Source organism: Melospiza georgiana, chromosome 11, assembly GCF_028018845.1.
Source record: "Melospiza georgiana isolate bMelGeo1 chromosome 11, bMelGeo1.pri, whole genome shotgun sequence".
Lineage (NCBI taxonomy): Eukaryota > Metazoa > Chordata > Aves > Passeriformes > Passerellidae > Melospiza > Melospiza georgiana.
The window spans coordinates 8,465,424-8,492,775 of record NC_080440.1 but is presented as its reverse complement, the minus strand read 5'-3'; the positions used below and the strand labels follow the sequence as shown (position 1 = coordinate 8,492,775).

The window sequence follows — 27,352 nt, the reverse complement described above, 5'->3', positions numbered from 1 at the left end:
AAAGAAAAACCTCTCTTTAGAAAATGGCAGCTCCCTGATAGGTTTGTTTGGTTTCCATATCATCAATTCCAAAAACATGAGCACCTAGGATACCAATGGGGCATGTTCTCCCACCAGAATGAGTTCAACCTACAGTGCCTCCAAGGATAAGCAGAGATCTGAAGACAGTTTTACCTCAGGGCTGGGAATACACCGGAAGCATCTGAGCAAGTCTAAGCGCTGACAGCATGATCAGGCCTCAGAGACCATGTTCACTTTAATCTTCTTATCAGCAAGTTGTCCTTGGTTGGAGGCTTTTTGTCACAAAGTCACTTGCCAATGAAGTACCATCAAGGACACAGCAGAGCAAATACTCCATGAGCTAAACACAACAAACATCCTACACAAGGAGCCAAGAGATCCTTTGCAATGGTCACAAAAATTTGCATCTACTATATTATAGATGAAATGTAAGTGGATCCTGGCAGCCAATGCCTTTTAACCTGGGAGGACAATGACAGTAAAACCCCTGAGGCAGGAAAGGTAAGAAGCATCAAAAGCAGTGATGGAATGCAGAGGGACAGCCAGAGTAGAGGGCAATGAGGCTGATCCATGGTGTGTGAAATGCCAAATGTACATTGCCCTCCAGACAAAGCCTAGGTGTAAAGGGCACTGTGTGATCATGAGAGATGGCTGCCTCAATGGGAAACCTTCTACCACTTCTAATTCCTTTCTATAACTGAGCTCTTTCCATTTCTTTAGATCCTACGGAAGATCTTCCATAGGATCGTCACATTATGATATCCTGCTATCTTGAAGTAAGAGCAGCAACACAGACAGCATAGAGGAAGGTCTCAGAGATTTCAGGTGTCAAATACCTGACACAGCTGGTAAGGGCAGAAAATGCCACAAACAGTGGGGTTTTCATCTAGGGAGATAAATGTGACCCTAGGATGTCTTCCAGTATTGATACTGGGCCTTACTGACAAATTTGTCAGTTTTGCCTCATCTAGGTTGAGGATATGGAATAAGCTTGCAGGGCAAGCCAGCATTATCCAGGCGATTTCCAATCCTATTCAGACAAAATATTATGGTCCAGAAAATAAATTATCCTGTTTAAAACAAAAAGGAAATTCATTTGATGGGAAAAAACCATTATTTCAGGTTAATTAAAAATGATTTTTTGTCCATCCATCTACGAGATCAAAACCACAATTATTGGCACAGTTCTAGGTTCTATTGCAATACTCCCAGCTGGAAATATTCACACACAGTTCATTTGCCCTGCCCTGCTGGAGTCATTAAATATCACAAGATTCTGGAATCAACTGGGAAAAGCTCATACTCCTTGGCTAGGAGAGCCTCCTCTGATGCCTGCAGTCAGAAAAAGCAGCATTGGCAAGACCAGGGTAAAATCTGAAGCCTACTGGGAAGAATTTATTTGCTGCTGCATCAGGAGATTAGGAAATAAACTTGTACCTGGGAAAAGCAGAGCTTTAAAAAACACCCCATAAAACTCCTGAGATCCTGTGCTGCCTCTGTTCTTTTCTATGGTTTAACCATGCAGGGTGCAGAGAGAGCAGGGTCTGACCCCAAGGGAGTTCAGACACAGCAGACTGATCTCCCAGCAGGCTACAATATGTTCCCAGAAGGTACAATATCATTCTGAGGCCAAGGAACAGCCTATTAGCTCTGCATGCCATTAATTTTCATGAACAGTTCAATCTGATGCTCACAGGAGCTGTTGGGCATCTTTCCATTTTGTCTCACAGACCTGGATGAGGGCTTATTTATCTTTTTACTTCATTCCTTACCTTTGAGCAGCTCAGTGCAGCTGTGCAGGTTTCCAGCCCTGTGCCAGGCTCAGTGCCCAGCAGCAGGCAGGATGCTGTCTGCAGCTTGGAGTGATGGCATGTCACAGTCAAAGCCATTCAGGGAGAATTAAACTTCAGGCTTGTTTGACTAAACTTCTGAATTCACCAGAGTTCCACTGTTTTGCCAGCCTGAAGAAACAGCCCAGCAGGTTCTTGACTCATATGCCAAAATGCCTCCTTCATCCTTCCTGGAACTGGAAATGATTACTAATAGGTATTCGTGCTGAAATGATTTAGCATAACATGCTGAATGAGATCACTAAGTCAAAGTATCTTTTCCTAAGTGAGTCTCTCACTGCTTGCCTGAATGCCAGAGGGGAAGGAGGATAGCATGAAGCAAATTCTTTTGCTGGCTTTTTACAAAATTTAATAAATTACTGAAGAACTCGCAGTAGGAAGTTTCACTCAGGTTCATTAGAAGAGATCCATGATGCAGGTCTGGCAGGCAGAGGAGGATGGAGACACAGGGGTTTGGGTTAACCTCTGTCTTTCACACTTTCCCCTTTTTCAGTGCTCTCCAGTCTAGGCTGGGCACTGCAGACAGGCAGTGAAACCAGGAGGGCACAAGAGCAAGGCTGGGGAGGGGCTGGGCATTCTTTGCCCTGCATGCACAGCCCTGGATGTGCATTGCTGTGGCAGCTGCATCTGCTACAGGAGGCTGCAGGCACCAAGGGAAACACAGAATTTGGGGAGGAACAGGGGAGTGCACCACAAAACCCACCTCAGCATGCCAGGGATGCCCAGGGTTCCACTGAGAGGCCAGGCTGCCCTTACCCATCCGAGTCTGTCAGGCTCAGAATTAACTTATTGAGGTCAGCACTCATAACAGCAGTGCAGAGTTTTGATTGAGTCTTCCTTTCTGAGAGAGCCCCATCGTCTCTGGCCCAGCACAGCTATTACCTGCCAGCCTAAAGGATGATGAATGTTATTTATATTGCAGTAATGGCTAACCACTCAGCGGAGACCAGGGACAGGCTGTGCTATGGACTTTTCAAACACCCACGGAATGAGGGCTGCCCACGGAAGTGCCAAGGCTTTTCAGGGTAATGTTCTTGAATGTCTTGGACACGATGACCTCCAACAACTGCAGCACTTGTGCTGACTGCAAGAACATTGGGGGCTGTTCTACAGTAAAGAGGTTCTTTCATACCAAATTCTTATCAGTCACTGTGACATGCCCTTATAATAGCAAAGAACTCATCTACTTCAAAGCAAGCAACTACTTCATAAGAGGCTTTAAAGTTTCTTGATTAATAAATGTGAAATATAATCTCTTCCAAACCAAACAGAAAATGCAGAGGTATAAAGAGTTATTCTAAGAGAAGGTTTTTCTAATATTTAGCTGCTATTGTTCTGCTGTCCAAGAAATAAAGAATCAGTGAATAAGAACTACTCAAGATGAAGAAGAGAAAAGTAATCTAGGAATAGTAAAAGATGAAGAGCCTGATCCTATAAAAAATCCTGTAAGACCAATTTAACTTTGGCATGTGCACACTTGCAGGATTAGGCTTCAAATAATTGCAGAGAAATGTAAGAACTGATAAACTATAGCTTTAGCTTTCCACTACAGTGAGCCCAGAGTGGATAACTAACACTTCCCAGGAAATACTCTTCCAAGAAATAGACCTGCAAAGATGCAGAAGAACTACATCTAAAATATTGAATGAAGTTTTGGTTTTTTTTTTGTTTGTTTGTTTGTTTTTTTTTACTATTATTCTCTTTGTATCTTGGAAAAATCACACAGTGACTTCTTTCATATGCACTGAGGTAAAAAAATCTAAAATATTAAGTGACACATTCTAACAAGGAGTGCCTTAGAGAAGGTGCTGTGAAATAAGTGTCAGACCCTATTTTATTCCTTCCACAATTAATTTTCCACTACCACAGATCTAAAAATATGTCCAGAAATCAGCAGACAGTTGTGTCCATCAGATACCTGATTAAAATACAAGTGCTAAGAAACACCTTATCCTTAATTATACTTTTTACACTTAAAAACTGCTTCAGACAGGGCTGTGTCAGACCTTCAGAGGCAAAAGCCTGAAGATCTCAGAGCCCAGCAAACAGACCAAGCAGGGAACAACCTGATGTGCTTTCTTCTGCCTTTTGCATCAGATGAGTGGTCACTCCAAAACTGAATGGGAGAAATTAAGCACACAGTGAGAGACTGCAAGCACTTTCTGGCTGTCTCAATTCTAGAAGGCTCCTAGGAGGAGTGATGTCTCAACATCTGGGCATTCCTTTCACTGTCAGACACTAAGAGCAGTGGGATTTATCAGCAATCTGCTGAGCATATACAGATGACAACTGCAGAGCTTGGAGAGCTCAAAGGCACTTACAGATAGAAAGGGGTTTGCAAAAGACATGTTGAGCCAGAGCTGAGACCTGGAGCTTGTGAAAATTGCTCCCAATTGCTGTTAAACCTTTAGCTGTGGTAGCTAACCCAGGCACTGCAATATGCACAATTTATCCTCAGTGTGCTTCACAATTTCACAGAGTGTTTGAGAGAGGCTGATCAGCCCCCATGTCACATTTTACAAGGAAAAGGCCAATGGGATGATTTTGGAAGGTGGTCTTTGCTGCCTAAACTACAACTCCATCTATCACTCAAATACATGGAAATGAAGTGTTTATGAACAGGTTTTGGATTATTAAAGTATAAATGTCATGAAAAATAGATTTAAAGCTCTCTCCAGCTCCCACACCTCACCTAATGGTACTTTATCCCATGTCAATTTCCAGCCTGTTGCCCCAACCATGATCTACATATCTTCCTAAATCTTTTAAAGTATCTTCTTGTCAAAAGGATATGACTTGCTGACATCACAGAGATGCATTATATCAAAATGTTTTTGCTGTACTGACATAAGCTCCAAATTATTTCCAAAGTCAGCTGTATTTTCAATAATTTGTCCCTTTTTCATTTTTCAAAATAGCTTTATTCACCTGTGATGGCAAATTTCTTAAGTCCCTCCATCCTCAATCCAGACAGTGATAGAACTCGGCACCAAATTTTTATAGCAGCAAATGTGTTTTTGTTTCCCTGGCATCCTAAAAAATTTAAATCTTTCTTCAGCTACCGTCTGTACAAAAGTGTGTTAGCTCTGTGGTGTTCAAGAATAGCTAGTTAGACTCTGAGGCTATACATTCTTCTGCTAAAAGATGCATTATCACATCTATGTCTAAATATTTATGGTTCCTGTTTGCTAAAAGCAACACCTACAATTGCTGTAATTGGAAATGACAAAATAAAAAAGAAATTCTTCTCCAATTTGCCACCCTTTTTTATCTAACAACACTATAATAAATAAATATATAGTCTAAATATAGAGTCTAGTTCATCAGAGTTTTGCCTGTTTCTGTTCAGCTATAACAAGGGAGAAATCATTGTGCTAAAAAAGAAGAAAATGGAATTGTAAATATGACAGAAATGGAAAGAGATTTGATGGGTTGATGCAGCATCTGAAACCCCTTAACACATGTGAAAAGGAAAAGATCATAGAACCATACAATCATTTAGGTGGAAAACATCTGTAAGATCACCAGATCCAACCATCTAGGCAGCACTGCAAGGCCCATCAGTAACCCAGGTCCCTGAGAGCCCCATCTACACATCTTTAAATACCTCCAGGGATGGTGACTCCCCTGAACAGCCTCTTCCAGTGCCTGACAACCCTTTAACCCTGCTAACTTCTGTCTCACTCAACTGCTTTTAACTACCACACCAGCAGAGATTGCCATCATTTACTTCCATTGGATCTCCTTGCTCAGCAGCCTCATTAAGCTTTTACCCTTACTAGCAGAGTTTTCAGGCACTACACTTCATATAACTTGTCACTAATATGCTTTCTTCTCCATTTTTGCATATTTAAGTAATTGAAAAACTTTAAAACACTCCACCATTTTTTTTTTTGTGAGTGGGGACTTGTCATCATGTAGATATCACAAAGGAAAAAATACCAAAGCAGAAAATGTCACGACGTCTCTTTCAAGCAGATGGTATTACAGTAGCACTGAACAAGTTTATATTAATTACTTTCAGGAAGAGAAGGAGATGTCATATTTCAGAAAGAGGATTCTACCAAACCCACGAACAACAAGCCATAAATTTAACAATAGTGAGATTTTTTCATAGAATCATTATGACAGCTGTCAAACTGGGGAAAACTTTTTGTTAATGCCAGTACAATTGTTCATTTAAACAAAAGCCAGTGATTCAGTCACACTGGAACAGCTCATGAGCTGAGCTCTGCTGCACAATCTGCACACATGCAGAGTTGCTCTTTAGTTCCCATCTTTGGGGCTACAATGTGATTTGTCCAGAGCTGAGCAAAGCCCTACCAAAATCAGGCCAGAAGGCAGCTTGTGATTGAGCTGTAACAAGCTGCCTGTGTTTTCTCTGGTTGGAAGAGGGAGGTTTGGCACCCCAGGCGAGCAGCTGATGCAGGACACCCTCCCTGCATGCCAGGCTGACCACGTGGTCACCATTTTTCCCTGTGCCCTCAAAATAAGAGACCACAATTATTTGTAGAGATGCACCCTGTGTGCAGTGACAGACTGAATTACCAAAGGTGTCAACTGTATCCTCCCTCAGAGAGGGAGCTCACAAGGAAATCCCAGTACAGATCTTGGCACTGTCACAGGATATTTGCAACAACAAAAATGCAGAGATCCCATCCCTCCACCCATGGGAGGGGCTGGACCATTAAAACAATTTACTAACAGCAAAACCAACTCTGAAGAAGAGATGGAGAGTAACTCTTACCTCCTCGTAGACATCATCATTCCTGCTGAAGTCTCCAGCCCTCCTTGGCAGCACATGGACATGAACATGCTGAAAACGTGAAACAAAATCATGGTCATTATCAAGTTCATGACTTTCTTTTCTGAACTGTCAGCATTATTCTCAACACACACAAGTAACCGTGCACAGGCTCCCACAGCATTATATTCAGAGGAAAATACATTAACCTGTTCCATAACTGTATCTCAACTCTTTGGAGACTATAAAAGATGAAAAACATGAGAGAGCAGCCCTGGTGTATTATATGAGCTTCAGAGTGAAATGCCTGGAAGTTTAGGGGCTCTGTGGAATTATTCATAGTTGTCAGTCAGAGACATATTTAGGCACAGCTTTGAAATAACAATGTCCCTTGGAGCTGAGTGTTGTGGCTTTGGAAGAGAGGGGAATAAGAAGGTGCTGGAGACGGGATGTGGGGGAGAGCTCGTGTTGGCAGCCTGGGCTCAGGGCTCCCTTCTGGGGACAGAGCAGCTGCCACACCACGGACAGCACATGGGCACAAGGGCTGGCAGAAGAGGACAGAGCCTCCCACAAGGTTAAAAACACTTCAATGCTTCCTTTCCTCCCTGGAGGATGTAGCCCAAACACAACAAACTGAAACCTGTGGGGCACAAGACTCATGCTGGGGACACACCTGCAGGGACAGAGAGCCAGGTGGCCCAAAACCTGTGAGGCACAAGGGTTATGAGCCCAGTCTGGCAGAGCCTGAAGTGTGTCCCGCTCCTGGTACAGGGCCATTGCCCATGGGGTAGCAGAGCTGGGCACTGAGCTGCACAATGGCTGCAGAAAGGCAGATTTGGGCTACCCAGTTTGGGAAGGAGGTGAGTGGTGATGTGTTTTCATCAAAAGTGCTGATGAGATCTGGGGAGTACAAACAAAATTATGGGCAAGAACACAAATACATGACTGGGCCCCTTAGTGTTGTGTCATTACTATTACCTTTTTTTCCTGACACTGTTCATGCCATAAAGGAAGGTCCTCAAGACCCAAACTCCACTGGGAAAAATAGTTTCCTGCAGTAAGTTGAGCTACTAACAAAATTGCAATGCATTCTTTTTTCTTTTTCCCTTTGTCTTGCACTCTTTAGCAAAGAAAAACAATAACTGAGAATAATTCTTCAGGGAAAAATACCCCAATACCTCAGTGAGGAGAGGCAGCAAATAATCTGAGTGATAGATCACATTTATTCACCTTCAGATCTTTTTAGATGGTGCCTAAATCCTTTTAAAAAAATGACTGAAAATCAGAAATGGCACCAAATGGTTTGCAAAGAATTTAGATAGCTTGCAACTGATTCAATTTGATGAGGCAGAAATCAGCTGAAACTCCTGCACCTCATGGAAACATTCTCAAAACATGGCTTAACTCTATATTGAAATATGAAATCAAAAAAGGTTTTCTTAGGCTATTTGTAAGAAAATTCAAACACACCTATATTGTGTTAGCTTCTATCCATAATAACATTTGCTCAGTGAATAAAATGAAAACACAAGGATGTTTCAGTTAATGAAATATTCCAAATACCACACTATTTTTTTTCCTCAGCTTTACCCTAGAGAAACTGAATATGTGATTTCTTATTCTTATCATTATCCACACCTTTCAGTCTATTCAGACTAGAGATGAGGGTGAATCTTGAGGGTCAGAAACTGTGTTTTTGAGTAATAGATCAGTGATAGTGTTCTGATAGTGTATTATACTAATATATCATAAGAGCAAAAGTGCTCCTGTGATGTATTAGTGCAATGTATCATCTGAACATCACTGCTGGTATGATGTATTGCTCAAAATCACAAAGCAACTTTAAAGACAGTCTTCAGTAGCCCTAGGCCTGAAATTTCACTTTTGGACAGACCTTCAAGAGAAATAAAAGTGTAGATTAAAGTTTGCAGGGGTACTGTAAAATTTCACTACTGTCACACACCTGTTGTTCTCATTAGATTTTAAATTTATTCATAAGAATAGAGCCAGTTCATCTGCAATCAGTTTCCTTCCCTTCAGCTACAAGGAATGATAGTTTTGCTACAAGTATCAATTTGCAGGAATTTCTCTTGATGATACATATAAAACCTAACATCAGCTATCAACAACCATATTCCCCAGAAGTTTGGCCACCTTTAAGCATAATATTTATCTCTGGTGCAGAATGCTCCAGGACACACAGAGGAGAAGATCTGTGTATGCCCGTGACAGAGGATTTGGAATATCAGAAAACACTCAGGGATGAGTCCAAAGCTCAGAGCAGAGATGCTGCACTGCAGATGCACAGACCAGCACAGCAGGTAATGAACGAGCCTAATGTGATCTCCTACCCAAAATGGGCTCTTATGATCAGTGTGGAAAATAAAAAAGAATAAAAAGTGTTTATGACAGCATATGGGCCACTTGGCATCGGTGGGGATGTTCTCAGGGGTTAGTCACCTTTACTACAGGCACTATGTTCTCTCACACTGCCAGGCTGCACAGCAGAATCCATCAACTGTATCACAACACAAATGAATATTCCCAAGGTTTGAAGTAACAACAATCAATTTAAAAGAGAGTATTTTTTCCCAGTCATCCATTTTTGGTTTGATTTTTTTGGGGTTTTTTTTGGTTGTTTTTCTTTTTTTTTTTTTGGGTTTTTTTTTTTTTTTGGTTTTTTTTTTTTTTTGGTTTTTTTTTATTCTATGTATGGGAAAGAAATAAATATCTGGATTCTCCCCACTGTTTGTATAACAGAAACAAACAGGATCAGCAGCAGTGTCTCATATATTTCCCTTCTATTCAGTTTTACCAAGAAATACAAGCAGCGCAGAGCTGTGGCTACCATGCAGTCAGAAACACTGATCAGGAGATTTCACACCTTCTCCAATCTGCCTTTCAGCTTCTGCCCTTCTCGACTCAGAGTGGATGATACTTTGATTCATTAGGAGATCTTTAATTGATCATTTTACTCCTCAGTACTATTTGTTACTGCTAAAGCCTCAATTCACCAAGGCACTTAAGCACCAGCTCCATTTCCAACCTGTGAATTGCTTCAGTGGAAATATTCACATCCCAAATGTTTTGTTTATGTCTGTGTTTTCCATCCACTGCTGGCTACAGAGAGGTCTCCCTAAATGGCAGTAGCAAAAATAACTTCAAGGTGCCCACAAATTAAAGTTGTTTCCTTTCATTTGTTTTTCCATGCAGAACAAAAACCTGCACATCCAAAAAAAACCCATTTGCAATTGACTGAAATACGTCAGATACAAACAAAACACTGGAATGCTTTTTTTTTTTAAACCAAACAAATAGATTTAGGCAAACCTTCCATCAAAACACTGCTTGAACAGAAAACATCTAAAATTGACCAAAACTGTCAAAATGAAGCATTTTAATTTTTTTCCCCAGTTATTGTGGGGAGCCTCATGCCTGGTGGGTGGCAGACAGGCCCATCACATTCCAGCAGGCTGTAATCACTCACTGTTGATGGCATTTCATTTTTTTTCCTAAAAAAAATTGCTTTCCCCTCATTTTGCATGATTTTGATTAATAAGCAAGAAAAGCAACACACAACAGCCAAGACATTTACATTAATGGACCAATCAATATCACCCACATCAGGGCAGGAAAATGCAGGCACACACTTGTATTGCTTAGCTCCATCCCCTGCTCCTCAGGCATTGATGGAGGAAGCAGGACACTGCCAGGCTGGGTGTGACAATAGTGACAACGTGAGGATGCAGCAGAAATCTCCAAGTGTGGGGGACTGTGTGAGTTAAAGATGCCTGAGCCTTGCTTCTAAAACAAAGGGGCAAGATTTCCAGTCAGGCATATTTAGAACAGCAGTAGTTGGAAGGTGGCTGTGGGAGCTGGATTTTATAGAACCTTCAAAATTAAAATTATTAGACTGACATTTTTCTAGGGTAGGGACTGCAGCTCTCCCTGCTTTGCAATGTAAATAAAATCTCAGTTTGAGAAGCTTCTAATGGTGAATGTTTACAGGTGATGCAAAATCACTTTTAAGACAAGTTTCTTCAAGCCTTTATACAGAATGACAAGAGCATCAGAAAATTTACTGCAAGGAACAGATCTGTAGCACCATGGGGAACTAATGACCCAGAGCCAGGGTGAGATGCCTCTGGCCTCCCACTGCAGCAAGAGGATATTCTGAGGAGCTCCGTGGCTCCAGTCAGGACTTGGGAGCACAGGGCTGCTCATGGGCACTCATCCCACCACTGCCAGAGTCTGGCTGCATCACAGGCATTTGTGGGATTACACCACTAAAGCTGCTCTCCAGGGAACCAGGGCTGCAAAATGCCCAGAAAGTCTCAGCCAAAAGACCTGGAGCTTGTGTTGTTGGAGGAACAAGCATTCAGGTGAGGAGAGTTTTACTTCAGCACTCAAGGCCATGCAGAAAGCAATGTAACTGGTAACAGCTGGTTTTATACACTGAATTATGGTCAAATAACCAACGTGTCACCACTGCATGTGATTTAAAGTGAAAATACCAGACAAAAATAGACAGTGAAAGAGATTTCCCAGGTAGACCAGAACAGTGAAGAGCAGATGACCCTGCCACTCACCACTGGGGAGGACATGAGCATTGCCTGCAATAACTCACGGACATTATGTTGTGTTCACCCAGCTGCTGTGCTGGTTAGCAGAGCAACAGAGCTCAGCTTTCACTTGAAATGGAGATAATAGTCTGCACATGAGCTGCTCAGCACCCAGGGTCTATCAGCAATAGATCTTCTTACAGCATGAACACATAAAATCTTGCAAAGGGTCATACAACCTTGAGGATGAGGGGCTGCTCCCCCCACATCTGCAAGAGCAGAGCATGGCTGACCTGTGCCTTCCTGCAGCAAAACCAGATGCTTTCAGCAGCTTCATCCTTCCCCTTGTTACTTTTCATTTTTTCTGCATCAAAGCTTGGCAGCTGTGGGTTTCCACGGTCTCAGGGCGCAGCAGGACAGGAAAAGCTGTGACCTGCTGTGGTTGTGGCCAGGCAGGAGGAAGGGCTGGAGGGGAATCTGCAGCTCCAGGCAGCAAGAGCAGCTGGCCAGGAGACACTGAGCAGCCAGTTCACTGGGAAAAGGGATGGTGCTCTCAGGTAAGACCTCACTTGCTGCAAAGTGCCCTGTCCATTACAGAGACAGGGGCTTCCTATGGGAGGCTGTGATAATGCTTCTTCTAAACTACCAGATTAACTGTAGAAATTCCAAACTAATAACCATTCTCCAAGTGAGACTGTTAGTGGGTGATAAAGAAAATCGGCCATAATACAGAGATAGCCACATGAAAAATAGGGCAATTTTGTCCTCTCTGTAAACTGGGCTTCCATGGAGCCCTTGTTTGCTATTCTTGATTAACTGCTCAATTGTCCCTGTTACAAAGTTATTCCATGGAAAGCCCTGCCTGTATATCCTCAGCTCATTAGCAGGAAGCTCTCCCTCTGCTGCCCCTGAAATCCAGCCACAGGCACACCTGGTACCACTGCTCTTTCTAGGCACTGAAAGCTCACTCCCAGGGCCCTTGACCTGCAAGTCCTGGCAGAGACATCTTTGTGGGAAAACAGTCTCTATTCAGTGAGTATTTATGAGTTCTTGATGATTTTCCAAGTCCTGAATTGATTTAAGATGGAGAAAAAAATTTTAAAAATTTTTAAAAAGTCCTATCCAACATTAGGGAAATAGTTTTGGACAACTAAACCACTCAATTTTAACAGCCTTTAAAATTATTGCCTGCATTAGTAGTGTTTTTTTCCCTCATTTAGGAGTTCTAAATTAGTCAAAGACAGACCACTTTAAAGGAGCTAATTTTTATAAAATAATAAAACATGACAGGAAACTGCTTGAAACCATTCCTTTCCTACAAAACCACCCCATTTCTAGGAATCAGTGCTTTCCTTTCCAGCTTTGCTGAATCCTTGAGCACGAGGCTGCACAGGTGCAGGCCCCGGGCATCTCCTCCCCAGCTGGCAGCTCTGCAGTGCTGGGGGTGAGGATTGCTCCAAATCCAGGGGGGCTGCATGGCCTGACACACCCCTGTGGCACCCCTGGCTCTGGTTTATTGAAACACAAACCTGAGGTTTGCTTTTCTGCTGTTGTGAGGAGCATAAGGACATGGTACAGATGGAAAGGAGTGGCACAGACTGCCAGGCTGGAGAGCAGGATGCGCAGGGGAGCAGACTGATGCTTGCAAGGGAAGGACAGGGAAATCCACGCCTGTCTCAAAGCCCAGGGCAGCAGCAGGGGAAACAGCAGAGACAGATGTGAGGATGGACTGGAAGAGCCACTGGAAAAAAGGGAGCGTTGAAGCTGTTGATAGAACAAAGGCAATGGTCAAAATTTTGTGAATCAAAAATGTTGCACAAAAAGAGACTACAAAGAAATAAAGAAACTAGAACAAGTCTTGGGAGAGAAGGTCACAGAGGCTGTCCATGTGCTACCAAGCTGGAGAGCGAGGGCCCTTTGTGTAAATCTGCATCACACTGTGCAGTACACACATCCTTAGGAGGAAAAATAAAGCTTTGCAATGATCCCTACCAACACTTACACCGTGGATTTGCCTCTGGAAGAGTAATTATCCAGATACTTGCTCAGCACAGAAAAGAAGTACTTTGGAAAGCAACAAAATTAAGAGAATGTGCAAATGTCTCAGAAGCCAAACCAAGTGGGGGACTTGCAGCAGGGTACATCTTTAAACATGTAGATTCAGAATGTGCAGATTCAGCATTCTCAATAAATAATGCATATGTCAACTGCTATGAAGTTTAAAGAAACGAGCTGTGGGTGAGCTAGAAAAGGTATGTAGACCTCATGAAAACAAGCACAGAAAGATTTTTTTAACCCACTTGATATCTGGATTTAAAACTTCCATGGCTGAAGGCAGCTTTAGCAGTTGCAAGAAGCCTCCCCTTCTGCCCCAAACCCAAGAAAACTGGCACAATAATTAGGGTAATAAGCCTGCTGGTTGGAAGTGGTAATCCAAATGTACATCTCTTTGAACATCTCTTAAGAGATCCTCTGAAAGGCAGCAAAGGAATAAAATAATTGGAAATAAAGGTCGACTGATTCTTTGAACTTGTACTTCCTGACCTCTAAGCTGCTCTGCAAGTCCAGGAATGAGGGTCCCTGCATGGTGGTGGGAGGGTCAGGCCAAGGACCATCACCTGCCTTTACTCATTGTCCATCCCCTCTACAGCACTCACCTGGGCAGACCTGCAGGAGCAGCAACCATTATTCTGCAAAACAACCCAAAACCCTGGCAGCCCCAGCCTTTTTTACAGATGGGAATGAACAGTGAAGGTGTCTCTGAAGTTACTTTAGAAGGTGGCAATGCTCAGGGGTAGCTGGCGAGCACCTGCCTTGAGGCCCTGTGCCTTCCATCAGGGTCACTTTGCCCAGGTATTTTTGTGCAAATTTGGCATTGCTGAGATGCAAATGAAAGCACAACTGCATTTCCTCCACCTCTGATCTTTACTTAAGTCTTGATAAATGCATATTGTTTGAATACTTGTGATATGTATAATTAGGGTTCTTTAATTTATGTTTCAATAAAATGTTCTATAATAAACATTTACTGCTCTGTGAATAAACATTTAAATGAAGCTCCTAATGGGGGTTACATGTTTCGAAGCAGTTCATGGCTTTGCTGAAGTCTCTGCCTATATTTAATGAGAGTCATTTCCATAATCTGTGCATTATTGCTTAAGCCTCCCTTTAGGAATATTTTACAAAGTAAAATTGTGTGAAATATTATCAACTAAAAGAGAAAATGCTAAGAGGATTATCAAATTGTCCTGTTAAAGGGACAGCACAAACTTTCATTTTCCCCCTGAGATGCCAACACGGTAATTATATAAAATGTGCTTACTAATCACCACACTGGTGTGTTTTTACTGGGTTTTTCCCTCAGAGACCCAGGCTAAATTAAAAGGATAGGAGACCCTGAAAGGACTGATATGAAGGGCAACATAAAGCTAATTTACTTTCTGATATTAATAAGAGGAAGGACCAAATCCCCCAGGCAAATCTTGGAGATATAAAGCAACATCCAGCTTGGTCAGGGCGGGCTGAGTGCTGCACAAAACTGAGCACAGCTGCTCCCACCACGGGGCCCTGCAGCCCCACAATTAACACCCAGGGTCTCATCCCCATTTTGCTGAAACTTCCACCCATTTTCTCTCTGACACCAGTAATAGCAGGACTCAGCCTCCCACATGAGATATAAAGCACACTAGGTCAAGGGAAAGATTATTGTTGGAATACAGAGGGTTTTCAATTCTCTGGAGTCTCTGCAAGAATACAAACACCTGTAAGGTATTTCTTCCATATGTCTGAGTACGTTTGAGGAGAGCATAAAACTGAAATATATCTTCTCTGCTCTAGCAGGGAATAAGAGCATTATAGCAGCAATGGCCCACTCCCCCTTTAATGCAGGGAGTGTGGGAGAGCAAGAGAAAATAAATCAGGAATGGATGTGACAGGGGGAAGACAAGCCTTACATGCCAGTTATTCTGAGAGGGAAATCATTATCTCTAATTTTTGTGGCTCTTTTGTGGTCCTTTTAGACAACTGCTGCAATCTCTTCTAGGATGATGACTAGGTTCCTGCAGAATGAAAATACTGTCTCCGTCTCCTCTTTCATTATTTAAAGATGTGTATTGGGTTTGTGTGGCCAGGTTTTGGTAGCAGGGAGCTACAGGGGTGGATTCTGTGCGAAGCTGCCAGAAGCTTCCCCCATGTCCAGTGGAGCCAATTCCTGCAGCTCCAGGATGGATCCACCACTGGCCAAGGCTGAGCATCAACAACAGGGGTGGGGCCTCTGGGAAAACAGATTTGAGGAGGGAAATGCCCTGTACAAAAACAAGTACAGCCAGAGAGAGATGTGAGAGAAACAGCCCTGCAGACACCACAGGAGGGGCAGGAGCAGCAGCAGAAGCAGCAGGAGCTGCTGCAGCCCCTGGTGCAAAACATGGACAGGGACCTGTGCCCCTGCAGCCCATGGGGGATCGCAGTGGGACGGGGGATGCCCAAAGAAGGCTGAGATCTCATGGAAAGCCCATGCTGGAGCAGGTTTTCTGGTCTCCTGTGGGAGGGAATCCCACACTGGAGCAGGGGAGCAGCATGAAGAGTCCTGCCCCTGTGGGGGGAAGGAGCAGCAGAGACAAGTAGGATGAATTTATCACAGCCCCCATTCCCCATCCTCCAGTGCCACAGGAAGGGAAAATCAGGAGTGCAGTCAAGCCCAAGAAGATGGGAGGGGTAGAGGGAAGGTGGGTTTAAGATTTGGTTTTATTTTTCATTACCCTACTGTGATTTGATTGGTAGTAAATTATATTAATTTCCCCAAGTCAGGTCTGTTTTGCTGATGACAGTAAATGGTGATTGATCGCTGCCCATCCTTATCTCCACCTACAAGCCTTTTGATGCATTTTCTCCCCCCTGTCCAGTTGAGGAAGGGGATTGACAGAGTGACTTGGGTGGGTGCCTGGTGTCCAGCCAGGACCAGCCCACCACAAGATGGAAGAGAGGTGTTGCTGCCCTGAGAAAGAAATGGCTTCTGATGATGGCAAGGTGACCAAGTTCATAAGTTTCTGTGGAGAATGAAATGCATTCCAGCCATGCTGCCTCTCATGACAGAATCCATCAGTGCTAAAGGAGATTTCCAAAGCTCTGTGTCAGTACTATATACCCTTAAGAATACATTTCCCAGGAACTAGCAAATATCTCAGTGCATACCTGTAGCACTCACTAGACTGTATTTAGTTCTTTATAATATTAAAATTATATATAGCAGCTATGGGTTCCAAAACATGGGCTATTTCCCTGTTTTATTGCCAAATGTGCACATTCATCACTAAGGTTTAGCTGCTTCAGTTAAACCTTTTAAATGTAAATTATTTTCTGTTATAAAAAGCTGATTGTGGGAGTTTTAGTATTTCAAAGATGGTAATTTATGTGACTGGAACAAAATAAAACATTCAACAGAAACAGAATTTTACTTGATCAGAAACACTTTTATGTTTCAGTACAGTTTTCTTTTCATATTTTCCTCCTGCAGCAATGGCCTCTGTCTTTCAATTAGCTTGAAACACAAGATCTTACATAAAACCATAATTTAATGCTATTTGCATATGCCGAATTCCACAACTTCTTTGCCTCTCATTTAAAGTATTTTTAAGGTGTCATGAACCAATGCCTGAAATCCCTTGTGCAACCACCCAGGTGTTCACCCCTCAACAGTCCACAGAAGCCTCTGGGACCATGGGGAATGGACCAGTCTCCAAAAACCCCTCAGCATTAGGTCTCCTCCCTCATCACCTCAACCATTTCAATGACATATCAGTGAGGGAGCTGAAAATGAAGAAAGCATATTTTCAGCCTGTAGCTTATGACTGCAGGTCAATCCCATTTTTCTTTGACTTATTTCCCCCAGTGTTGAATTTGGGGTACCAAAAAGTCTCCTTGAAAATCATCAGACTTCACAGGGAACCTAGAACATCACCCAAAGGGGACTGAAATCCCTGCAACAACTCCTTGGTTCCTGATGGATCAGGCTTTGCAGAACACTGTGCTAGCAGCACCGACACCTTTGAAGATTCTGACAACAGCCTTTAGAAACCAACATCTTCCCCCAGGCTACCAGTGCCAAAGTACTGTCCCTGACTTCCCAAATTACTAGGATTTTTCTCACCATCTTTCATAATATCCAGCCCTGTTTCAGTTCTCTTTCTGCTCAAGCCAGTGGCAACACACTTATTAACTTCAGCTGAAGTCCTTCCTGGTTTGACTAAATCTGACAAACAGATGGGCTAATAATGGCAAAGGATATATAATAGTGTGTCCACAGACTTCACCAAACTTCACCAATGGAGTGCAAATAAAATGCACTCCATTGCCTTTATTCACTGTGCAATATTTTCAACTTAGTTTAGAAAATGTACCAATATCTCTCAAGTATTTTATTAACTTCTTAGGGTACTTTTGTAAGCCTTTGTGTGGCAGGCAACATTTGCACAGCTCCCACCTAGGTGTGGTGAATAGCTGCAAAGCCAACACTGATAAACACCCAGAAATGCATCTTCCATTGAGCACCTCTAAAACAAGAACTCGATCATTTTAACTTACCAGTTTAATTAGAGAAATGTATTATTGATTCAATCTTTCTTCATATTCATGAGCTGGCTAGAGAGAAGAGTGAACTGTTCTGCTCAGTACACTTCCACCTCAATAAACATGAATTACCCTAATTGGGAGAGAAGTTATTTCAAAATTGTTTAAATCCACAGATGCCTTTCAACAGAGAACTTTGGTGGATTTGTAACACAGGCTGATGTTTGCCAGGAAGCCAGCTGAAACCACCAGACTTGCTGTCCTGGAGACCTTTCAACAGACACTTTGTCCAAATGGACTTTGACTGTGACAAGCAGGGCCATATGGGCAGGGGGGAGCAGAGGTGAACAGTCTGTGATTTGTCCCTAAGTCATTTAACCTTCAGAATTACCATTCCACACACTCTGCCACCCAACAGGAGGCTGTACAAGCAGGTAAAAAGATAGATGTCTATTCCTAATGACTGTTTAGGAGACTGCTGAGCTCTGGTCTGTGCCCATGTTGGTTCAGTTCATTAATGTAATTAACCAACAATCAATCTTTTTAAATTAGTTACACAAAAACAGCTACAGCCAGATCAGCTGGCATGAAAGGTAGGTCACGGTCCATTTCTGCACGATTTAACATCCACACTGGAACAGAAGACAGGGCATGGAAGCATCAGAAACTGGAGCCAAATTCCTCTGAAGCCCCACAACTTAATTAAAGCGTGTAAAACTTGTGCATCTGCCTTGGTCTTATTTGCATGGCCTTCTGTGCTTGCAGCTCAACACCTTGATGATAGAGAAACTGCTCAGAAAACAAGAGGGAGGGAAAGGGAGAGAGAAATGGAAGGAAATGGAAGGAAGGAAATGGAAGGAAGGAAATGGAAGGAAATTAAACACTCTACGTAGAACTTGTAACTGTACTTTAACAACAGTCTCGTGATTGACCAGTGGCTGTTCACAGAATAAAATGAAAACAGAAGGAGCTGCAGCCCCTATTATTGTCTGTTCCCTTTCCACAAACTAGGAAAAGACTAGCAGAGCAACCTGGATTTTCACTGAGCACAAAGGTGACCTGTGAGGGGTTACAGCACAGCTCCACCACCAGCCTTGAATATCTGCTGCCCTGGGCTCAGAGCTGCGAGCAGCCTGGAACTCGAGCTCACAACCTGCCTCCTTTTCCCTGTTCTCAGGCGGCTGGGAAGGGATTTGGTTGGCCCAAAGCCGGTGAGTTCTCCAGGAGCGATGGCCGCGGGTTGCTGAGGTGACCGAGCCTGGCCCCTCCGGCGCTCCCAGCCCGGCACTGCAGGGTTTGCCTTGGGCTGCAGAGAGCTGCCATTGCACAGACGTGCCCTGCCTGCACCATCTGAGGGCTGGGCTCGGGAGGTGCTGCCCAGGACGCCCGGGCTGTGCTGCCAGGCCGAGGAGCGGCCCCAGGCCCCTCACAGTAACGGGGCTCGGCCTGGCGGCTCCGGAGCAGCTGCGAGCTCAGTGTGGGTGCACTGTCAGCCGGGTTTGACTAATCGACGATTGCTTTCCCAACCCTTTAAGCTGAACCTGAACTAAACTGCTTTCAGTTTCCCCAAAAGGCCAACTTTGCAACTTCGCCGTATGTTTGTCCATTAAGAGAGCATCTGGCTTCTTTTAATCCCTTGCACTATCGGAGTTGATCCGATTGCTGCCTCCGGAGACACGGCAACGCAGGCGCTGCTGCTGAATGACTGCCATGAAACCGCGATATTCCTCCGAAATCCACCATGAAACGGGTGGGCAAGAGGCTCCCCGAGATGCAGGAGAGCACAGCAGTGCCTGGGCTGGGAGCCTGCACACGGCTGGGTGTCAGAAACCAGGAAAATCCTCTGGATTCCCTGGAGGGCTCAAGCCCCTGCCCATGGGGCTCAGAGACCTTGGCACAGAGCCCAAGACCCCTGTGCCTTTGATTTAGCCCTTGGAAAAAACAATTACCAACCTTTATATGAAATTAAAAGTCAAGAGAGTTTAAGTAGAATAATAGATTGTAACGGGGTGAAAAACAGATTTTAGAGGTTTTTAGAATGGGGGCTCAGGGTCCCAAGGTGGAAGAATTTGGGCATGCCCCGTCCTTTTTCCTTCTTCCTAGCCTCCATCTTCTGGGTAATGTTGGCATTTTTATATTGGTTTAGAGCAGAAACTCACTGTCTAACATAGGTGATAGGTATTGGAAAGTTATTGCAAATATTGTACACATATTTTTTAGTATAAAAAGACAACACTGCCCAAAGGACGGGCAGTGTGCCTCAACCCAACCTGCCAGACAGACCTCGGTAGGTCAGAGAAAGAATTTTATAGATAAGAAACAAATAACCTTGAGAACAAGAATAGAAGAGTTCTGACTCCTTTGACTGTCAGGCTGGGAAAAGAGACTTTCTAACATATCTCGGGGTCACTCTGACCAGCAGAGATTCTGAGAGCTGAGCACTTTGCTCAGCTCCTTCCCTGTGCTTTGCCAGAGCAGAGTTTGAAGGCAGCAGGATCAGACCCACAGCCTGCCCTTGGGTGAAGTGTGAAACACTCACCCGCCTTTCACTTCTGTGAAATCAGGCAACTCGGCTGGTGCAGCAGAAAAGCACTGGGAATTGGGGCAGATGGGGAAGGATGCCTGCTCAAGTTTCATTATGAAAGCTGTGTGTAAATTAGCATGACTGGAGGGGAAAAAAAAGGCAATTCTAGGAGACCAAGGAGGAATATGCAACCTGTCACTTAACACTCCCCACCCTCTGCAGTGTTTCTGCCAGAAAACCACCAGAGCAGGTGCCTCCGGAAATGAAACTGAAGGAGACATAAGTGAATTTAAAACTAATAACAGCAAGAAACTTTAATGAAACTCTCTGAATAGCTAGAGCTGCTTTTCTCATACAGGATTTTCTGGAGCTTTCATAACTCTGCACTCAAAAACCATTCTCAGAAGTTGCAGGCAGCATATTATCACTTTGTGCCTCTGTGAACACAAATGCACCTTTTCTGCAGCACACGTATAACAGCAAAATGTCAGGAGCCCATCACAGCAAACTCTTGATTCATTACCAGAGTGATCTCTACTTTCTTGGCATATATGCAATTCTATGTCATTGCTCTAAGATATAAATGCTGCTAATTATATTTTGGCTGCTTCTGTAGCTCGAGGACCAGGTTGCAGGAGCTGGAGGAGTGGAGATCTTACCCCAGTAAAGCTCCCAGTTTGGTCTGGATCTGCCTCATCCCACACGCTGAGCAGGCAGCCTGAGCTATCCATGGTTTTTAGTATCCAACATTGCTGCCAGAGTCAAAAGCAAGCTGCAATGCACAAGGAATACAAAATAAGGACCTAGAGGGCAGGCAAAACTTTAATAAATTCAGTTCATCTACCAACATCGAAAGAATTAGTAATCAGAGAAAGAAAGCTACAGAAGTGTTAACATTAATTCTACTCTGCTACAAGCCACGTGGTTAACACCATGACACCTTACCATTTACTGAGGGAGAGCTATTTATTTATGTAACCTATAGCTCACATTTAAATAATTAGTCTGCCTGATAAATTTTAGAACTTGCAATCTGTGTGCCACGTTTCCATAAGCACAGCATATTTAATGCAGGTACGATTGTTTAACACCTCCAGCATCACATTAAAGAGTTCCATGTAATTAGCAGAGTTGGGCACTCCAACTTTCAGGCCAGTTACACATTAAAAAAAAAAAAAGGTGCTAGTTGTACAGTGTGAAGCTGCTGCTCCAGAAATGTAGTCTGCACTCCTAACAAGGGATGTTCAGAGAGCAATATGTGCTGCCTGGGAATAAGCAAATCAGGTCAGCTAAGACTGGACTTGATCCAAAGCTACCCTCAAACCTTCTGTTATCTCTGAGAGTCTGAAGCTCCCCAGATCAGTCTGCAGTCTTGGGTTTTCTCTCAGCTCACCAGGAGCAAAGGCCTGAATTTTAGAGGTGCCAACTACTTGTTCCTCTCTCCAGCATCAGCAGCTCAATGCTTCCCTGCAGCCAGTTGCCAGAACAGCACCTGCAGACAGGCATTTTTACATGAGGGCACATTTCTAGAAGGTGAAGGGTAATGCTCCTGGGGTGCTGCTCTGCATGCAGCAGTTCTGACTCTCTAATAAGCAGCAGCAGCTACAGAGGGAAACTCCTAATGAGCTCTATTTACTCCTCAGCAGAACAGTCCCTGCTTCCAGAAGGTGCATCAGGGATAGGCTCGGTCTTTATTGCTATTATTTTGTTATAGTCAAGTAAGCAAACCCCCAGTTGTGTGAATCATATCATGGCAGTCTCTTGGCATCTCAGCAGATTAAGAATGCAATAAATACAAAACCTCACAGTTCAGGTTGTAAACATAAAAATAACACCAAATTTTAGCTTCAGAGTTAAACACTGGAGGAACCTGAAGTGGAAGCCATGCTCACAGAGAGTGGATGCTATTGGCATTCCTACTACATAGGAATTTGCTAAACAACATGAACAGAACTAGCCTCTATGTTAGAAGTTAGAGTGTGCAAAGTGACAACTAGCAAGCAAGGTGATATTCTGAAACTCAAATCACAACTCAAGAAATTAGAAATGATCACTTAAGAGCTTTCCCTTGGGCATCTAACCTGAAAAGAAAGCAAAAATAAATCAGTTTATTTGCTTCTTAGGTAGCCATTGCTCTTAAGCCAGATCATCAAACATCTAGATTTAAAGCCAAGTTTCTAAACTCACTCAGCAATGAGGAGCAACTGACATCAACACGTCTTGTCAGATTTTCAAAGCACTTCAACGTTCAGCACACTTCAAAGAAATTAGCCACCTGCATTATTGCCAATCAGTTCTGAAAGCCCTGTTTCATCTGTGTTAAGCTCTCATGAAAACTTCTACCTATATGTTTTTTTCCAAACGGTGTTTAGGCACTTCAGAAGCTATTCTTTGAATATTTTAGAGACACGTCAAGGCCCTTTTCACAGGGAATTATTTTCTAGTTCAATCTCTCCAAAATTATAAAGAAACTGGGATCAATCCCACTGTGTCTATTTATCAAAAATCTTCTATCATCACAGGACCTTCATCTCAGATAAGTAAAATGAAGACAAGCTTCAAGTTAAAAATAGCACTACACAGACTCCTCTGCTGCTGGGAACATTTACCTCTATATTGTTCCAAACTGAGTTGAGCAAGCAAACCTTCTCTTGCTGCTGCTGGAGAGAGGGAGAAAGACCAGATATTAAGAGAATCTTGATAATTATGGGAAAAGAAGTTCTTCTTGGGTGATAAGAATGTATTTTCCAAGGAGAACTGCCACAAGCAACTCTTAGCAGGATATGTGGGAAAGCAGCACATGGTATATCCAGGGACATAGAATACTCTTGTATTGGCAGAAGGAGAGCTTAAGAAGATAAAACAGGGATTATGTATTCCATATTCTTAGGCATGATAAAGGAAGAGGGCCATATTTGCAAGTCCAAGGAAAGAAGACAAAACCACACAAAATATGGCCAGAGAAAAAGAAGGACCTTCTTTCTCCACAAAGAAAATAAAAAGTGCAATAAATTAAGTTACAGCAAAATCCTCATCTAGCAAGAATTTTAAGGGAATGCTTTTCCCCCAAATTTTAATGGGAAAAAACCAGTTTAATAACTTGAAAACAACTTAAAGAAATTCCCTCCCCCATTTCTATGAGGAAAGAAACTCTCAATTTTGTACTTCTCCAAGCATGGAACCAGATCCTTGCCCCCTCCTCAAGAGGGAAAATCTGGGGAGATAATAGGACAGGCAGATCTCTTCTTTGCCTCTTTAGAGAGGTTTTTCACCCAGAGAAGCAGGGACTGCCCTGCCTAGAAAGGAGGACATGGAGAGAGGGGCTGATGCTGGGATGGCAGCAGGATAATGAGCAAGGCTGAGACCATCCAAGCAGGGGCAGTGAAACTGCGAAATCCAGCAGGGAGGGGCATCTCAGTGTCACAAATCCTTCCCATTCCAAATCAAAGCAAGAATAAATATAACAGAGCAGGCTGGGAAATCATCCTTTGTAATCTGCAGCTCACAAAAACCAACCACCCAAGGGGGTATTCCAAAGCAGCTCCTGAAGCTGTTTGACAAAACCCTTCCATTTCTGAAATGCTAATCAGGGCAGAATTAGCTGATCAGGGAAATGCCACCATGGATGAGGACAGGAGGCCAGCAGCAGATTACAGGTTTAAATTGACTTGTTAACATCTGCTTAGGGTAAACTATAATTAAGAAATCTCCTTTCCTTGTTTGGGGGTTTGAGAGTTTTGTTTGTTTGGGGTTTTGTCTCTGCTAGTTTTCTGCCTTTCCAGTTCTGACAATGAATTTCCTATCAGGACTCTGGGGAAGCAGAGCAGACTTTCAGCATTCACAATCAGCAGAAGCAGAAGATCATGGCAATGGAAAGGCATTTGAGTCCCAGAGTTGTTGCATTCTTTCAGAAGCTTTTCATCTTATGAATACAAATCTCTAAAAAACTCTCTTTACTTGTGGATTTACTTCTTTGGGCAGTTGCATCACTATACACCTAAATTTGCACAAGCGAACTGTTCCCCAGTTGTCCATACTCCTTCTGCCTCAGTTAAAAAAATCAGTTAAAGAAATCAGTTCTTTCCATGTGTACAGTTAAAAGCAGGTGTTCAAACTACACAACCCTCAACTGATCACATTTTCCCTTCAAAACTATGGAGCAAATCAAAACTTATGAGTAGGATACAAATCTTCATAGTGCCCAAATACATTTCAAAGGGAAGGCTTAGAAAGACAGATGTTTTTTGGACCATCCTGACCAGAGGACATGCATTGTTGATAGCCAGAAAGCACATCTTGGAGGGATAGTGGCTGATGACAGAAAAACAGGCCACAGGTTCACCCAGACAATGTAAACTAGTATTTGTTTTTGGTAGGTAAATGTAGACCTCTCTAAGCAATTTTTAGAGGCCTACTTTGGCTTTAGACTGTTAAACCCAGAATGTGATCTCAGCACAAGGAGTGGGATGGAGCTTTTCATAGGGAGCAGCTTGCTGGGACAGGAGGACATTATATATGAATATCTAAACATAAATTCCAGCCTTTTCCCTCCACTGAAAGGAAAGCAGAACTCCAAAAGGTAGAGAAAAAACATATGATCCAGAGTAATACTATAGGACTCAGTGATTAAACTGGGCTGGCCAAAGTGAGGTATCTAAATTTAGCTCCCTAAATGATGTGGTTTGATTTTCCAAGGTGATGAATGCCTCCAGCTCCTGTCAACTTCAGGTGCCCACATTTGAAATGTTTGGCCTTTAGTCTTCAACTTGAACTAATTGAAGGATTTAACATTTCAAAGCTAAGGGGTTTTATCCAATCCAAAGTGCCATAAAGCTGCAGTTCCCAGGCATAAGAGATATGACACATGAACAACTCAAAGGCAAAGCAGGAGAGGAAAGATGATTATTCCCCAAAGTGCATACACTTGAAAGACAGGCTAATGAGTTCTTAAATTACATCATTTAATCCCAGTGCTTCTCAAATACAATGCTGGAGTTTTCCCAACCTCAGTCATTACAGACTGTAGAAGGAAATTTTGACTGTGCTTCCCCTGCCTGTTGAAATACTGCAAAAATGTGTTGCTCAGTTAAGTTCCCCCTGAGCTGCATAATGGATGAAATGAGCCAAAACCTGCCCTGCATCACAGCTAGGCAGGAAAGCCAAAAGGATCCTGTCCTCCCAAAGAGCAGAGACATTTTCACAGAAATCCAGGGTCACCAACACTGGAACAGAGACCTGTACAAGAGCATTTCCAGGGGTTACAACATGCTTAGAACACCTCCAGAGAGGGAAAACTGGTGCACATGATCCTACAGAGGATTAGGTCCTTGAGGTGCTCACACCAGGGATGAGCAGCATTTCAAGAAAGCCTTGTGAGCCATTTAGAATCCAGTTCAACAGCTGCAGGGCAGAGGTTTTCACCAGGGGCTGTTCCAAGGAGACTCTGCCTACCAGGATCCACACTGGCTTTGAACCAGCTTCACGTTGGAAAATTAAATTTTCATCAGTCTATATTATGATGATTATGCATCTATACTGCATTGCTATCAGTTAAAGCATTAATCAAAAGCAAGAACAATGAAAATACTGTTTCAAGAAAGATGTGGTATCATGCAAGGTTCAAGAGAGTTCTAACAGCAGACTGAGGTTAAGTGAGGCTTTCTGTGATTTGGTCCTTGCTCTGTCTGATAGAGGCATTTCAGAAAGCACAGCAAATTGTGCATGAGGCTGCTTTATTTAAGGAAAAATCCATGGATAAGGTAATCAGATAGCACTTCATAGAAGTGAGCCTATCCTTCTCTCTGCCACAATTTTGCACCACTGGGAAAGTCACCTCAGCCAGAACATCTCAGATGGCCAGAACATCTCACCTCCTGGGCACCCACATGAAACACACTGGACTGGTCTGCAGAAACCCTGAGCAATGACAAGTTTAACCGTAGTCTCTAAGAGCCATAAGCTGAATCTGTCATTTAGGTTGCTAAGTATGCAAAAGAAATCAAGCTCTAAAGCTAAGTTGTCACCCAAAGAGAATGAGCATTACTTAAAGTATAAAATATGTGTATTAATTCTTCAGAGCCATTCAGATACTCTGCTGAGAGGCTCTGTGTGAAAGCTCAGAGGACATTAATAACCTTGTATTCAGGGCAGAGTTTGGATGGCATCTGGAACTTCACTGAACGATGCAGATAAAAATAAACACTTGATCTTGTCCACCCTGAGCACAGAATAAAGTAGCAGCTTGTGATCAAGTCTTTAAGACTGTATCACATTCATCTTCCAAATTAAAGCTACACAGACAGCCTTAATTCTGCCTTTTCCTAATCCTTCAGAGTTTAATTTTACAGTTCTAACTTCCTTTAAACATATTAGTTTTTGCACATCAGTAATAATTCACCCATCTCTGGCAAGAGTGATTTACATCCAGTATACTAGCACAGTAAATCCTAATGGAATGATCCCATGAATCATAACATAGCATTACATTTAATTGCTATATTCATTAAATAAGAACATTGGATCTTTTTAAAATTAGAAATTTTGAGGTGCTATCAAGTCAGATTAAAGTAATGAGATAAGATTTAATAGAATATGTAAGTTGTGTAAATAAGATTTTATGCTGTGCTCAATTCTAGCTCAATTTTAATTTGATTTAGGACATCAACATCAAACTTACAGCCTTCAGATTTGTTTCAGGTAATCTCATGCTAGCTTTAAGAAGTTGCATCTAATAACGATTGCATTGATATTATATTGATTTCTTTTCCTGTTACACATTTTCTGAGCAACATCACAGAAATGATGGGCAGGATTTGTTTAGTTGCTTACGATGGAGGACTTATATGTAGAGCACAGGATTAATTTTGCAGAGATGTTTCTGAGGCATGTAATTGCAATTCTCACCTGTGTGCAAAGCTGCTCTAGATGGAGGCTCCTCTGGTGACAGCAAGAGTATAGAGAGAAAAGGCGGCTGGTGGTGCACATTTGTACATAACCCCTATGTTTCTTACCTCTCTAAAACAGTGCTAATAAACACGTGTAATTAGTGAGGGGAACTCCAACAAGCACCATTTCAACAGCTCTGACA

At 42.8% G+C, this 27,352-nt stretch overlaps 1 protein-coding gene across 1 annotated transcript in view; it reads right to left on the bottom strand.

The window, feature by feature from the left end:
* FHIT (fragile histidine triad diadenosine triphosphatase) overlaps positions 1 to 27,352 on the bottom strand; it is a 517,912-nt gene that overhangs the window by 76,672 nt on the left and 413,888 nt on the right. The window contains exon 6 of the mRNA XM_058032008.1: positions 6,619 to 6,687. Coding sequence (XP_057887991.1) covers positions 6,619 to 6,687 — 69 coding nt within the window. The remainder of the gene's footprint in view (positions 1 to 6,618; positions 6,688 to 27,352) is intronic.